At 37.6% G+C, this 15,086-nt stretch overlaps 1 protein-coding gene across 1 annotated transcript; it reads right to left on the reverse strand.

The window, feature by feature from the left end:
• Nucleotides 1–688: 688 nt before the first annotated feature.
• LOC144449304 (Na(+)/citrate cotransporter-like) lies at nucleotides 689–9,676 on the reverse strand. The gene is made up of 12 exons (XM_078139822.1): nucleotides 9,594–9,676; nucleotides 8,820–8,970; nucleotides 7,247–7,332; nucleotides 6,645–6,914; nucleotides 5,877–5,996; nucleotides 5,089–5,214; nucleotides 4,397–4,498; nucleotides 3,950–4,047; nucleotides 3,431–3,549; nucleotides 2,463–2,624; nucleotides 1,912–2,049; nucleotides 689–871 (listed from the first exon to the last, which is right to left on the reverse strand). The coding sequence occupies exons 1-12, from the start codon at nucleotides 9,674–9,676 to the stop codon at nucleotides 689–691; spliced, it is 1,638 nt and encodes a 545-aa protein (XP_077995948.1).
• Nucleotides 9,677–15,086: the final 5,410 nt, after the last annotated feature.

The following is a 15,086-nucleotide window of genomic DNA, read 5'->3' on the forward strand; positions in this document are numbered from 1 at the left end:
GTAAAGCCTTGACTAACATAAAGTCCAATAAAACTATAGACTGTAAGATACGTCATGTCGCTCCGCCCTCACCGGCCTACGCTATCCTAGTGAAAGTGGTTGACCGATGTGTGAGGGCGCCCGTCACGGCGTACTTTACAGACTCGTAAAGATAAGACAAAATTCACATTACAAATCAAAATAAAACTCAATTTATCATTAGATATAAAGGTTGATCATTTAAATAAATTTATAAGTGAATATCTATTTAAAAAATACATAAATTCAATCACCAGACATCTGTGATTTTATTCAAGTAACAGTTGTATCATAAATATTAATTTCTGTTAGAGCATTGTTAGAATATGCATATCATGAGTTATCGATTTGTTACATAATAAGTTTACAGCCTCTTCGAAAACTTACAATAAACTCTGGCTCCGTTGTATTTACTGAAGACAAATAAGTACCAGTGTATGGCAAATATGGAAACTTATTACGTATATGTCTAATGACCTACACAGAAGTTCTGGTGTTGATGAGTTTAAAGATACGTTTGATGAAGGCATAGAGTATTCCGTGAAGGCAAATTTTGGAGTTCCGCCCTCTTTCCTTTGTCCGGTTTTTGTTACATTCATTTTGTGTAATTGCAAATGTTTGTCGAATCTGTTGTTATGACATCATGATCCTAGCAACATTTGTTTGGTGTTTATAAGGCCGTTGTCATGGGCAACATGGTCGTCACTGCATCCGGCAAACATTGTTCTGTTATGTTGTCCGTCACAGCCCATTCGGGGTAGGTATCCATATCAAACAAAGCACTACCATAGGTATTGACCCACACGTTGACCCATATAATACCAAGACAGTTCAACATAAACCCAACAGTAGCCTGCAATGAAAATGTAAATAACGAAAAATGTTTTATCAAGAATGCCAATAATGTGTCAAAAGAATATGGAAATCTGGGACGAAGCACATTTAAGATCAGCTTCGAAGTGGAGATCGTAAGTTTATACTGCTATGATGTGAACAGTGTCGTGGAAGTTGTTGTACCAAATAATAAAACTTGTTGACATGAATCACGGTAATACACATCACTTATTAATAGACAGTTTCATTTTCAATCTATTGGAAGTGAAGATTGAAAGTTGCATTAAAATTTCATCCAACTTCAAATACTTTAGACATTCTCCTCCTTCTACACAGATCTTTCGTGCTATATGGTCCACTATGCTAACAATTGTTTACTGTAGAATACACTCTGGGAACAAATTTCCCTGAAAATCAAAGTTCTTGAATTCTCTCCCAACTTTGTCATATGAAAGCTTCCTGTTCTTTTGTTCCTGGTCCTTTTGAAATACAACAAAAGTGTATGAACTTTCTTTGTAATGAATGAATTATGGAGGATATAATGTCAAGGAAATCGACAAACGCAGTATTCGGCGGCCATATTGGATCCTCACATTGATAACATTCTGACTTCGATTTCAAAAGTGTGTACGGTGATCCCTGATTTTCATCTTAGTTTGTAATCGAGAATGGGTTTGTGTCTTCTTTCACAAAGTAACAGAAAAGTGTACGATTATAGTATCTCAGAAGCATATACTACCGTAACGTTAAAGGGGCACAAGCTGAGTATATATGTGTGTAGGCGTAGTTTTACATAACCATCATAAATTATCCGATGACGTAATTTATCATACGTATCCAAAAATATTCAGGATATCCATACTATGAAATTAACTGTTCTAACAATACCAGAACACAATTGTAATGTTATAGAAGATATACATTGACATTATCATTTAGTTCAAGGTAAGTGTTTTCACTTGAGTAAAAAGCTTATAAACTCAGCTTGCAACACTGTAAGTCACCACTTATTTTCAAGTTCAAAACGACAATGTTATGATCATTATATTCTAGACTTACCATATCAGGAATAGTCAGTTGCCCATATGAAAATGCTATGGCGTTCGGAGGAGTTGCTACGGGCAACATGAATGCGTATGTGACAACTACAGTACACGGCATACAGATGTAAAGGGGATTGATGCATAGTTGTTCAGCCTACAGCAATAAATAGAAGATAAAAAAAAAGTCGTCAACCTCGATGGTTTAGCTTCAAACCAAACCAAACAAAAGTCAGTATCTGTTTGAAATGTCTAAACCTAGTCCTACATTCATGCAAGTCAGAGCAGGTTTCTACTAACGCTTGGCAGTTGTACAGTTGCCGTAAAACGGCATGTGATATTACGACATTACAAAGTTCTAAGTTTGTTTAATTGTTTGTTTGTTTGCTTGCTTGCTTGCTTGCTTGTTTGTTTGTTTGTTTGTTCATTTGCTTGCTTGCTTGCTTTAACTATTATTCCCTTCGTATGCTTTTGTCTGTATATTCTTGTATTTTCTGGTGAAAATTTTCAATTCAAGTTGACCACACCAAACAATAATGTAGGTAAAAAAACCACACCGCATTTACTCACCAGTGATGCCAGAATTGGGAGGAAAATGGTGGCTATTGCAGTGTTGCTGGTGACTTCGGTGAAAAAGCAGACGACAGTAGTACAGACAAGGACAAGAACCCAGGTGTCAAGATAATCCAATACCGTCAACTGTTCACCAATCCAATGAGATAATCCTGACAACTAGAGGAACAAACACATATCATCAGGATCAGATGAAAGGCCTTACTACTCTAACAGTGTCACAGTATAATTCATTTTTCTATGTGGTACTTTTTTTTAGTCGGTCAAAATTATCTGCAAGTTTCATGTATGGGATCTGTATGTTATTGCTCAGTTGGAAAACTCCTGAGGCCCTTCCTCAAGTGAACAATAAAGACGTGTTCGTAACTTAAAGTGACTAATCGGTTTCAAGAAAAGACGGAATGCTCACAAGATTTGAAAACCAGCTTATCTTTGTCATCATCATTAACAACAAAAAATAACAGATACCCCCCCCCCCCACTAGACCTGTTCGGAGGCATGCTGTAACCATCAATTATTCATCTATTTAATGTATATTTGCCCAGCGCCTTCAACTCGAAGTACCATGACTGCGCTATCAGCTGACTATCTCTCGGGTACTAGGTGGAGGTTCATAGCACGTAGATATGGAAAGCTGAACACGTACACAGACTTCAACTAGCACGCGTACCACCGTATTATAGTTTAAAGATGTCATGTAATGATAATGAATAACAGTTTCATCATAATGGTAGTTGGACTGACAGATTCGTTGTTGAGGGCGCACAGCATGTGGCGTGCACAACAACGAATCTTTGCAGACAGTGCAGTGTGCAATTCTATAACGATAAAAAGACAATTTGTTCATTTACAGTAGAGCCGATCACTAACCTGGTTAACATGTCTACCATCATTGAAAATGTGGCGGCAACGTTTGGGAAAATGGGCAAGAAAAGAATATAAAAGTAGTGTGACCTAGAACATACCTCACAACCTTCGGCAAGTGCATAACCACCTCCTAACAGAAGCACCAAACCCCAGGGTAGATTTTTATGAACGGCTGGCCAGTTTAAGATACTTGGCTTAGAACCAGAAGGTGAATCATCTGTCGTACAATCGAATTGAGGAATTCAAATTAGTCATATCAACAAAATTATTTTTAATTTTATCAATAAAATATATTTTCTTCGTTCACCAAAGGGAAATAATACGAGTGACCTAACAGGCCTAGCCACTACGAGTCGATAGACGAGTAGTAATTTAACGGGGTCACGAGTATTTTCCGGGCGATTTTGTATGTTTTGACTTATACTTCGGACATCGTAGAACCAATACTGCCGTGATGTAGAACCGCCACGGGCAGTGTAGAAACCCCATATTTACTGTTCGAGTGGGTTCAAACTGTTTGTGGGGTAATAAGGTTTATATATCCGTGTGTTTATTTATTTGATTTGATTTCTTTGATTCGTAATTGGTGACAATATATAGTCTGAGAAGACAATTACCTTCTTCAGGACGCATGCAGAAGAAACTTGGACATTCAGAGGGTATGCAAAACAAGATGACAGCCATCAGAATGGCTGGGGTTGAGTCGGCAACGTAACTACAAGAAAGTGGACGAGTTTGTGAATGAGTACGCGGTAACAGACTCGCGCCGACAGAAACATCTCACAACCGCGGATTATAGTTAATCAAATACTGTATGATTGACGACTTGATCAGTCATCCTTATCACTTGGTTTTAGCATGTCTCATATCCCAATTGATTACGTGCCACATTCCTAGTCGATGTTATCTGCACTGTCAGTATTGTCGACGGGGTGAAATTTTTTTGTAAAATGGTACTACTACTTGCATTTAGGTTTTGGTATTTCAAAACACAGTTTACATTTTAGATAAAACTAACCAGGAAATAATCAATGTAGAAAACAAGTAAATATAACATTACTTACCCATCAGCAAACAAACTACCCCAACCATATCCCCCTATATCCCTAAAAATCCAGAGTAAAGCCAAACAGACGAAATGTACCAATACAGTGATTTCAGCCCACCTGATACAGAGGAATAGAATGAAAGTGGTGTATCAACATGATGTACATATTAGATCGAAGCTACAAATACATACATACATACATACATACATACATACATACATACATACATACATACATGCATGCATGCATGCATGCACGCACGCACGCACGCACGCACACACACACACACACACACACACACACACAGACAGACAGACAGACAGACAGACATGTATGTATGTATGTATGTATGTATGTATGTATGTATGTATGTATGTATGTATGTATGTATGTATGTATGTATGTATGTATGTATGTATGTATGGATGGATGGATGGATGGATGGATGGATGGATGGATGGATGGATGGATTTATTTTATTTATTCCTGTATTTATTTTAAGTGCGTTTATTATATGTACGTGGTTATCTTACGTGCCTATATGTGCCTTGCCCAAGGAAAGATCAAACAGAATGCTTGCTTTAAAGTATGTATCGCTGTATGCTTTTCAAAGTCTAATATAAAGTGTTATCTTATCACTTACAACCTGTATGGTGTAGTCAATAGACATCGACTTCTTTACCAATACAGTCGATATTTATACTTACGTCCAGGATCCAAGTTTCTTATATTCGTCCTTGATCACTTTGTTAATGATTTTTTCCTCCTCAGTTGATTTGCAAGAACATGAGCATGAGCATGCACACTTGCCGTCTTTTCGCCAATTCCTTGGACTGGTGGTGAAAAAAAGTATCGAAACAGTCATTTCAATATTCAGCGATAGATTCTAGTGGAAGGTGTACTGTATATACAAGCTTTGTAAATTGATTGATATTGGTAAACATTCGAACAGTGACGAATTGTGCCGAATTATGTGTGCTTGGGAGTAATCACTAGAACTAATAAATGGTGCTTGGTTTGAAAAATAGTTTTCTGTAGCTAGTTGTACATATACAAAATTAGCCCTCAAGACTAAATGAATATTTCAAACTGTGTCTTACGGCTCCACTGATTAAATACCACTAATTAATACGAAAGCCTTAGAAATATAACCACAGGGTCTTGAATCACAACACATACAATATAAACGAGCAAAACTACACTTTATATACATGTACAAACTATATCGTTAGATACAAACTATGACTGTGACCCTAGTGCTTTTAGACCGCTTCATGAAGCGCCACCAACGATATATCGCAAATAAAACCTTTGGTAGCGCTCTTTGAACTCCGCCACCAACGACCAATCTTACAGTCTGTGGAGTGCACCTGTATGCCGTCATACAAATGCAACCAGAACCGTGTATGGTGCTCTACACAGCTCCACTATCCAAGGGAATGCTAGTAGAGCTATACATGTGTGGCTGGCTGCCGTATTTCACAGTGTAACTTACTTGAGATCGAGGTAGACGAACAACAGCCACAACCATGCCACGAACAAGAAAATGAAAGCAGCTGGCAGAGAGTAGACCATAAAACTCAGAAAATTTACAGGATGATCAGTACCGTAACGGCTACAAAACAAAAATGACAAATAAATGATTTAGATCTCCATCCGTTTGCTCAATATTGACAACAATCCCGACGAGGCATCGATATCACACGACAAGGGGGTAAATAGTTCACCCACTTCCAAACTTTGTTGTGGTGGGGGGCGGAGGGGTTCAATGTTGGGGGGGGGGGTCACTGTTACATTGTACTGTAATTGTTCATGTTAGAATTAAAAGTATCAACATTTATATTACATCGCATTGTTTGTTTCTTCGGTTTGTGGAAATACGATAGTTAGACCTATCCGGTAGTATATTACTATGAGTCGGAGACGAGTACTAATATGGACTAGTGCCATTGTGTGAAGTTTGCAACGAATCCTCTGTATGTATTTCGCCCCATGTTGTTGGGTTTTTTGTGTTGTTAGTTTGTTTACTTGTTGAGGGTGCCTCTGAAAAATCTATAATACGAGTGAAGTCTCTCAAAATGATCAGATTACATGTATTAACACATCATAAACATCGGCAAATTGTGCGTCAATATTCTTAATAAAATTCCTGGCAAGTGTTTGCGCCAGTAAATTTTAGTAGACTTCACGAAAATAGTAACAACGGTTGAAATGAGATTGTTAGACATTAAAATATGTCTGACTGTGTTAGAATATTACTTACTCGTCAAATACTCCTACCAGTACCAAGTTTGGCGTTGTGCCGATTAATGACGCTGTACCACCGATATTAGCGGCATAAGCAACGCATAACATCATGCCTTTACTCATATGTTTATATTCGTCAGCAACTTCGAATTGGTTTTCCATGTCTTCGTCTCCGTTTGAGTGTCCATTTCTCGTTTGTCCGTTTTCAGCGTTTCCGTTTTCATTGGATGTATCTTTTTGCGGGTCTGATTTTTGTTCGATTTTTTCAAGATGTAGATCTGCTCCTCTGTAAGGTGAAGATTATGACGTTATTGAGCATGTTGTGACGTTATATATTGTGAATGTTGTGAATGCAGTGACGTCAGTGCACGTTGTGACGTCAGCATGCATGTCCACCATATAAACGTGTATGCAATTTACTGGAATTCCATGTATGTTTTGTTTTCTACCTGTTGCTTTAGTTTGTAACAGAACGCGTTAAACATAAATATGGTATTCGTTTTGCATGTACACCGTTTTCGGTTTGTATCTGTCAATTCAGCGTTTAAACGTAGGATATGCCTCGGAAATACAAATCTAAACTTGTTATGTTATTTTACTCTGTGTGTCGAAACTCACGGTAATGCTCCATCAGCGTGGTCCATGACAATGTGGGCTTCGGCACCATCGTAATGCTGTGGAAACGGTTCCGCTAAATCTTTTCCCTACAAAAACAAAAACATAAAATCTCGATTAAAACATTGTGAGGTACGCATTTGTTTTGAGTGATTCTTTGTCTAGCGATTTTTATGATTTACCACAATTATTACTTTTCGTAAGGAAAGGTGTGTCATAGCTCTGTCTGTTTGTCTGTTTGTTTGTCTGTCTGTCTGTCTGTCTGTCTGTCTGTCTGTCTGTCTGTCTGTATGTATGTATGTGGCACGCATGCACGTATGTAATGTATGTATGTATGTATGTATGTATGTATGTATGTATGTATGTATGTATGTATGTATGTATGTATGTATGTATGTATGTATGTATGTATGTATGTGTCTGTCTGCTTGTTTGTATGGCGGTCTGGCTGTGAACACGATATCTAAGAAATTGCCGCACCAATACTAATGAAACTTGACTATGAGAATCACAAGAACTGATCGTGTTTGAATAGGAATTATGATTATAGTAATTATCATGTCTTAAGAATGCAAGTGTCAAATTTCTTTCCTTCATACTTCAAAGTTGTAATTTCATTTACTAAATCCCACAGGGAAATTAATCAAATTGCTTGTTTGTCCGTAAGGAAAACATTCCGCTTACATATGGTTTCAATTTTGCTAATCTTTGCAAGGTATTTACATACAATACCATATAAATAGATGAAATGTAAATATATGCAAATGAACACATCCTAACTTGTTTCATCGATTGAACTGATAAAAGTGTTTTTGCATCCAGGAATCTCTCAGGTTCAGTTAAGTCATTTAAAGGACGTGGAAACCTGATGACAGTTGTTCTATGTATATTCATGATTAATTTGCATAATTCATGATATTTACAATTAGGTGATATATCATCAAATACTGCTCACAATTTCATTCAAACTTAGCGGTTATCATGCTGATGTCATGGAAAATAATTCCTATTGATTGGAAGGTGTGGCTTTACATCTAATTAGAATATACTATATTTCTTTTCTTTTCTTCTTCAAACTTCCTTTACAGAAATATAAACAGGTATAAAAGTTTATCACAAAGGTAATTGATTATTTTACATAAAAGTTATTTCTAATGATTATGCAAGAGCTACAAATTGATTTGTCGAAATGCTGCACAGCCTAGTACTTGCACCGATTATTGCATTATGATAGGCAGGCATCCATGAATATTAATCACAGTTATTTGCATATAAATTACTATTTTTAATAGTTGTGATTTCTGTTCAAGGAATGTATTGGTATGCCTGCCTTTTTGACAAAGAGATATGTCCGTTCCTCCTCATCGCCCTCTTCTCCACAACGTCGACATAAAACTACACACTGAGATGGGTAGATAGATAGATAGATAAATAAATAGACAGACAGACAGACAGACAGACAGACAGACAGACAGACAGACAGACAGACAGACAGACAGACAGACAGACAGACAGACAGACAGACAGACAGACAGACAGACAGACAGAGCGATAGCGGGTCAAATGGTATTCTTACATCAGTTTCACTTCCAGTCTCGGACTCTGTCAATCTGTCAGACAGTCGTAATAGTACGGCCTGTGCGATTGGTAACATCATGGCTGTGGTGGCAGTATTACTAATCCACATAGATAAGAACGCTGTTACACACATAAATCCTAACATAAGCCTGAAAATAAATAACATCATTTTATGTTTACGTCAAATACATGTTAGCCGATATCGTATGACCATGCATCAGATTTCAATCAAGTGACATGAACTTATTCTGTAGATACACGGAACGTCTGCATTCTCAATATTCAATATTCATTTTAGCTTTTAGTTTCGCAAACGAGCATGATGGTAAGTTGTGACCTGAATTGCGCCCCCACTGGCTAGGGAGGTGTCTGGCTAACGCAAACACACTACATAATTGCAGGAAACACCAAATTCAAACTCTTTTCAGCTCTATTGTTCTCTCACATCTGTCCACCGTTCGTCGCCTCATGGGACTTATTAGATGTACACTACTTAAACAGCCGGCTAGATAGACGTTTCGGGCTTTCTTCCGATACGATACGACAAGCGACCGAAGGTGATGACACAGACAAAAGCTAAGTTGAATGATCCTCTGAACCTCTATCTCGGTCGTAAGTATTTAAACGACAACGTCTTTATTACATTGGTAACTATGAAAGCATTGTCAGGAATAAATCCCGAAACTATGTAACTTTATCTCAGAAGCACTGAAACCAAAATATATTGTTTCGAATTTGTAGAAAATTCTCATTTCCGATTCTGTGCACTTACCATCTGGGTTTGGCTCCAACCACCATAAGTACGGCCAATGCTATTCGTTTATGCAAATTCCATTGCTCTATAGCTATAGCCATCATTAGACCTCCTATGAAGAGAGCGTTGGTCTCTTTGAAGTACATCATTGACGTGTGGCTCGCCGTCATCACACCGAAGAGTGGAAACATGAACAACGGTATTAGAGACGTCGCTGGAATGGGTAGGGCCTCAAATACCCAGTACACTGCCATTATAGTTAGAACGAAGCCACAATAAGCTTCCTGGAGAATGGAAAAAACAAACATTTTAATTAAATATGGTGCTTACGAAATACATCCCTAACTTTCTCTAACCGTTGCCTTTTACCGGCTTTGTGATTTTGATCTGGATTCTTTCGCAGCTCCAGCGTGCCTATAATGGATTGAAACATAATCCACTACAAGTCCAAGTTTAACGAGTTCGTCTTTTCAGTGCTACTGATGTCGTTATGTTGTTGTTGTTGTTGTTGTTGTTGTTGTTGTTGTTGTTGTTGTTGTTACATTGGAATAAACTGATTGTTTGGTTGGTTGATTTATTGGTTGGTTGGTTGGTTGGTTGGTTGGTTATTTGGTTGGTTGGTTGGTTGGTTGGTTGGTTGGTTGGTTGGTTGGTTGGTTGGTTGGTTGGTTGGTTGGTTGGTTGGTTGGTTGGTTGGTTGGTCAGTCAGTAAGACAGACAGACAGACAGACAGACAGACAGACTGTTTGTTTTACTTGGCATTGGCATTTCTTAGGGCCATCTCTACTTTCAAAATACATGCGAGGTCGACCTGTCCTTGCAACTCTTAAAAAAGTTTATCATGACATCCAAATGGTGCTCTAATCTGTCCATGTCTAATGGTCATAAGTAAGAGATAACATTATCTGTCTAGTCAGATCGACGTAGGATTCACTATTTTCACCGTGAATTTACAGACTACGACAGAGCGAGCATCGCACAGCACGAATATACATTTACTTCATTTACCTCTTGTTGTATGTTACAACACTGAAGGTGTGTTAGCACGTATTATGCACCAAGCGGCGACCAGCTTAACTATCTACAAATAGACGTGGATCCTATGGTGGCCCACAGGTGACATAGGAACTATACATTTTGTGGAAGAAATAATTAATTTTTTTATCTAACCGTATAGCTGATGTTAAGTATAATAGGATAGAGCTAGGTAAATAGTTACAAATGATGAGAACTGGGCGATAACGTGGCGATAAAACATGGATCATGTGAGGGCTATAAAATCAATTAAGATTCGTCCGTTTTTCTGATTTTTACAATTTGGAAATATTACCACAGGATACTTGTGGTTTTAGGACCATACGCACGTCTTGACCTGAGCCAGGAGACTATATTTGTCAGCAAATGCTAATTTTTTTTTTCAGATTTGAAATACTTCCTACCCGCCGTTACCTAGCAAAATATTCATGTTCCTGTTATTCGGGTTAAGGACACGAAAGCTTCAGTACCATGTTGTGATATTTCGGCAAAGGTTGTACCGATTTCAGTCATGGTTTCCCGCCAATTCGCGAATGTTCACGTAGCAACTGTCTGGCGTTTCAATAGTATATTCATTATTAAAAGAGTTTTGACATCGACATCATATTTTAGTACGTAAACAAGAAAATGTCGATATAGTTTGAAATTTTGTCGCATGGAGTATAAATTTCTCAGGCAAAGAGACAGTTACTAGAAGTCGTCGTCTTAAGTCACAGGCCCTTTTTTACGACACCGTCCAAAATGTGCTCGTATGTGCTCTGGCTTACGAGAATGTTGTCGAAATCAGAATTGAAATAAGGCCTACAAAAATATATTGTTTGGTTGCGGTTAACCAACCCCACCTCGTTTTTTACTGCCGACCTTAAACATTTTTTTGCGTATTCGAGAAAAAAATAGTAAAATCGCGAAAATTGTGAAGTCTCGCAAGAAAATATTGGATGCGAAAACTGACATCAACTCAAAAAGGCAATATAACACTGTTGTTCAAATCTGTATTGCCTGTACATCTGATGAGAAGAAACAAATAAAACATAGACCACATGGAAAACAACTGAACGCATAACTACCTGAACTAGACACTCACATTATGAAACAAAAATATATATATAAAAATAAAATAACAAATATATCTACCCCACCTATTCTAAAATTGAGCGTAATTGGAACCATACAAATTTTTTTTGTTAGGCTTAATGTACGAGTGTCGTAAATACAACAGAAAGTGTAGAATTTTCTTATATTTTTATCTCAACTTTAAAATCGAAACTAACTCCGTAGACACATAAGTGAATATCTTTCCCTAGAATATCAGTATGCCAGGATAGTTTGACAAGGATATCATGTCCATTGCACATTTCGGTTTGAACTGCTTGTCTTCAGTATCATTGTGAATGCCGATCGTGTTGTGTCTCATTCTGAGAAAAAAAGGTGCGGTACGCGGTATGGTTTAAAGGTTTTAGAACAGCAAACATAGCCACGCATTTATGACTTTAGGAGAGATATGGATGTTATTCTCTGGTAGTCACCAGGAACTTTACCTTAGATTCAAATACACAAGTGCGGTGACCTATAGGCTATACTAGTGCTATCATCGGAGGAGTACAAGCAGCTACACAGGCAGACGTAGGAATATTTTACACAATGTAATATGTGTGTCTGTGTGTGTGTGTGTAGGTGTCTGTCTGTATGTTTGTCTGTGTCTGTGTCTGTGTCTGTGTCTGTGCCTGTCTGTGTCTGTGTCTGTGTCTGTGTATGTGTCTGTGTATGTGTATGTGTATGTGTCTGTGTCTGTGTCTGTGTCTGTCTCTCTGTGTGTGCAACAGACAAGGGAGAAAGTTTGTGCATGCAACTGCACGAGCGTGTGGCCTTGTGCAATGGTATATGTGATGGTGAATTTTCTTTCATATATGAGACTTTACAGCAATGGAAACCCGAGGGAAAAAGGGGGGCCACGAAAAAAAATGGGGGATGCAAAGGGATCACGAAAATTATGGTAGTCTGAATGGGAGTGGGAGTGGCGGCAGCATCTGTGATCTATCGCAACTGGCCTGGACGATGTGTCGTCAATTAGTTAGAGCGCCAGCAACGGCGATTCTTTCACACTCTACTCGGGTACGCTAGTTACAACAAGTTCGTGTAGTTGATGTCTGAAATTGTTCTTTTGAGATGTTTGAAATATGACATCAGCAGATCACAGAGTCAACGTGCAACACACATTCTGTTCAGATTTCACCACAATACGGACCTGATAAAAACCAGAATAATCACAAAAGATTTTGAATGATTTGCCTTTAAGTTTTTGCGTGTTTAACAAACCATCGGTATTCCAAAGTTAAAAATTAAACTTAATTACCACTTTGATGTGTGTGTGTGTGTCGTGACAATCTACTACTGTTAATTGTGTATATCGATGTCCTTCTATGTTTGTTAGTCTGATTAAATGAGAATCTCTGACCTTGCCAGCGTACGCGTCCCTCAATATAAGTGCAAGTCACGTGACGAATGACGTATTTATGACGTAAAGCCAGTGTTTTTCGGTATTTTAAATAGTTGACCTGCTTTCATTCTACATGTATTATCGTCCTCACCACGTGTCTTCAACATTTCTGTGAATAAACTTTTTTTTCTTCTCATTTTGTTGTTTATTGATGTATATATGCAATTAATGTTTCGATCTTTAGATATGTTCCTCTTGTGGCTTATTTTGTTCTCTCTCTCTTACTCTCTCTCTCTCCATCTCTCTCTGTCTGTCTGTCCGCCTCTCTTTTTCTCTCTCTCCGTCTCTCTACCTCTATATCTGTCTCCGTCTCTCCCTTTTTCTCTCTCTCCCCATCTCTCTCCGCCGCCTCTCTAGGAAAAAATATGTTTCATTCTCGTCGATTACACTTTTGCTGTAACATGATTTGTTAAAATACGACTTATATAAATACTATCCATCGTGATGGTTGTAGTCTTTTAAACTTATGATGTCTCCATGGCACATATGTACTCAAATCAGTCGCGTGTTTGAGACATGTTAACAAAGGACCTTCATATGTCATTCATCCATCCATATTTGGATTAAGTAAAGAGTACGAGCCTTTATCCGGATCGATTATATGCAATCAGTATGACAATATCTCAGTTTACCTGAGCATGCGCATTTTGGTTAACCAAACATATTGTTACTCTTTTAAGAGTCAGAAACTCTCAAACAGACATATTATTGAGTAAACTTGAATCGATGCTTGTATTTTATGGTTAAATAACACGTCGAGTAAAGGATGAACTGTTCCAGCAGGGCCTGACAGTAGAGTCAGGCGCGAATGGTGAAATTGACACACCTGTTTGATTCGTGTTTGATGTGTGCTGGGTTCACGTCCTTGATATGTCAATTTCAGTGTCTTAATTTCATGTCATTTATGGATTTATAGACATCGTTAACTGTACCGTGACCACCATTCACAAAAATGAATTATTAATTATTGAGTATTACCTTTCAAGTCAAAACCACAAACCACAGACACACTGCTAAATATGTACAACAATATATTATAAATTATATGTACTTAAAGTGACACAAGCTGAGTTTATTAGCTTTTACTCAAATAATAACCTCCTTTAAACTATTTCAAAATTGTTGTTTCTTCTGGTGTTGTTAAAACAGTTTATTGCATTGTAGGGATTTCTTGAACCTTTTTGATACGTACATTAAATTATGTCATTTGATCATTTATGAGTTATATCTTGATACCAGGTTTGAGTTCAGTTAAGGTATAACATATGTTATAAGGCAGTGGTTCTCATTTGAATATAGACTATTTACATTTTGCATCTAACGTTCTTATCCGAGTTATCATCTGCTTTCGAGGAGACATAAAGAACAGCTGTACTGAAAGGACGTTTTGTCAGATCGTCATTGTGTGTAAATTTATAGTGTCACCCACTTTGAATCAAACACATAGATATATCTTGTGTGTCATATGATTAATACGATCATATTTCTTTTTAAATGCAGTATCGTTTGAAGTGTGTAAATATTGCCCACGTTATCACTTTACTTCATCTGCTGCGTTATAATATATGTATTCATGAGGTCTATGGTGAACAATTTTGGACACATCCTCTATCTGGTCTTGGTGTATATAGACATTTCTCTCAAATATTGATTAAACTACATATAATATCAGTTTTTCTGTTGAACTGGTTTTCCTTACGCTCCATTTACAAAATGTCATTTTCCGATGAAAACGCAACTATTTTGATACGATTTCACCGACCGTTGAAAGAAATGAAAATGCAACACTTTGAAAACACTGTCGAAGATGGGTCGCTCCATTTCTATTCGAAAACAGAGTTCCAGTGTCCAAACAGACGAAAACGGACAAATTCGAAACCAGCTAGAGTCGTGTAAACGACCAAAAACGTAACAAGTCGAAAACACATATACATGTATATGACTCTAGGCATGGCCCTGTTACAAGTCCCATTGGAGAA

Source organism: Glandiceps talaboti, chromosome 18, assembly GCF_964340395.1.
Source record: "Glandiceps talaboti chromosome 18, keGlaTala1.1, whole genome shotgun sequence".
In the NCBI taxonomy this organism is placed as follows: Eukaryota; Metazoa; Hemichordata; class Enteropneusta; family Spengelidae; genus Glandiceps; species Glandiceps talaboti.

Bases quoted from the DNA above. Each gene is read 5' to 3' on its own strand.
- LOC144449304 (XM_078139822.1), bottom strand. From the start codon at position 9,676: ATGGCTATAGCTATAGAGCAATGGAATTTGCATAAACGAATAGCATTG. The intron at 2,625-3,430 runs GTATGTTCTAGG...TTGTTCCTCTAG, and splicing joins CACTTGCCGAAGGTTGTGAG to TTGTCAGGATTATCTCATTG. The intron at 872-1,911 runs GTAAGTCTAGAA...TTTTCATTGCAG, and splicing joins AACTGACTATTCCTGATATG to GCTACTGTTGGGTTTATGTT.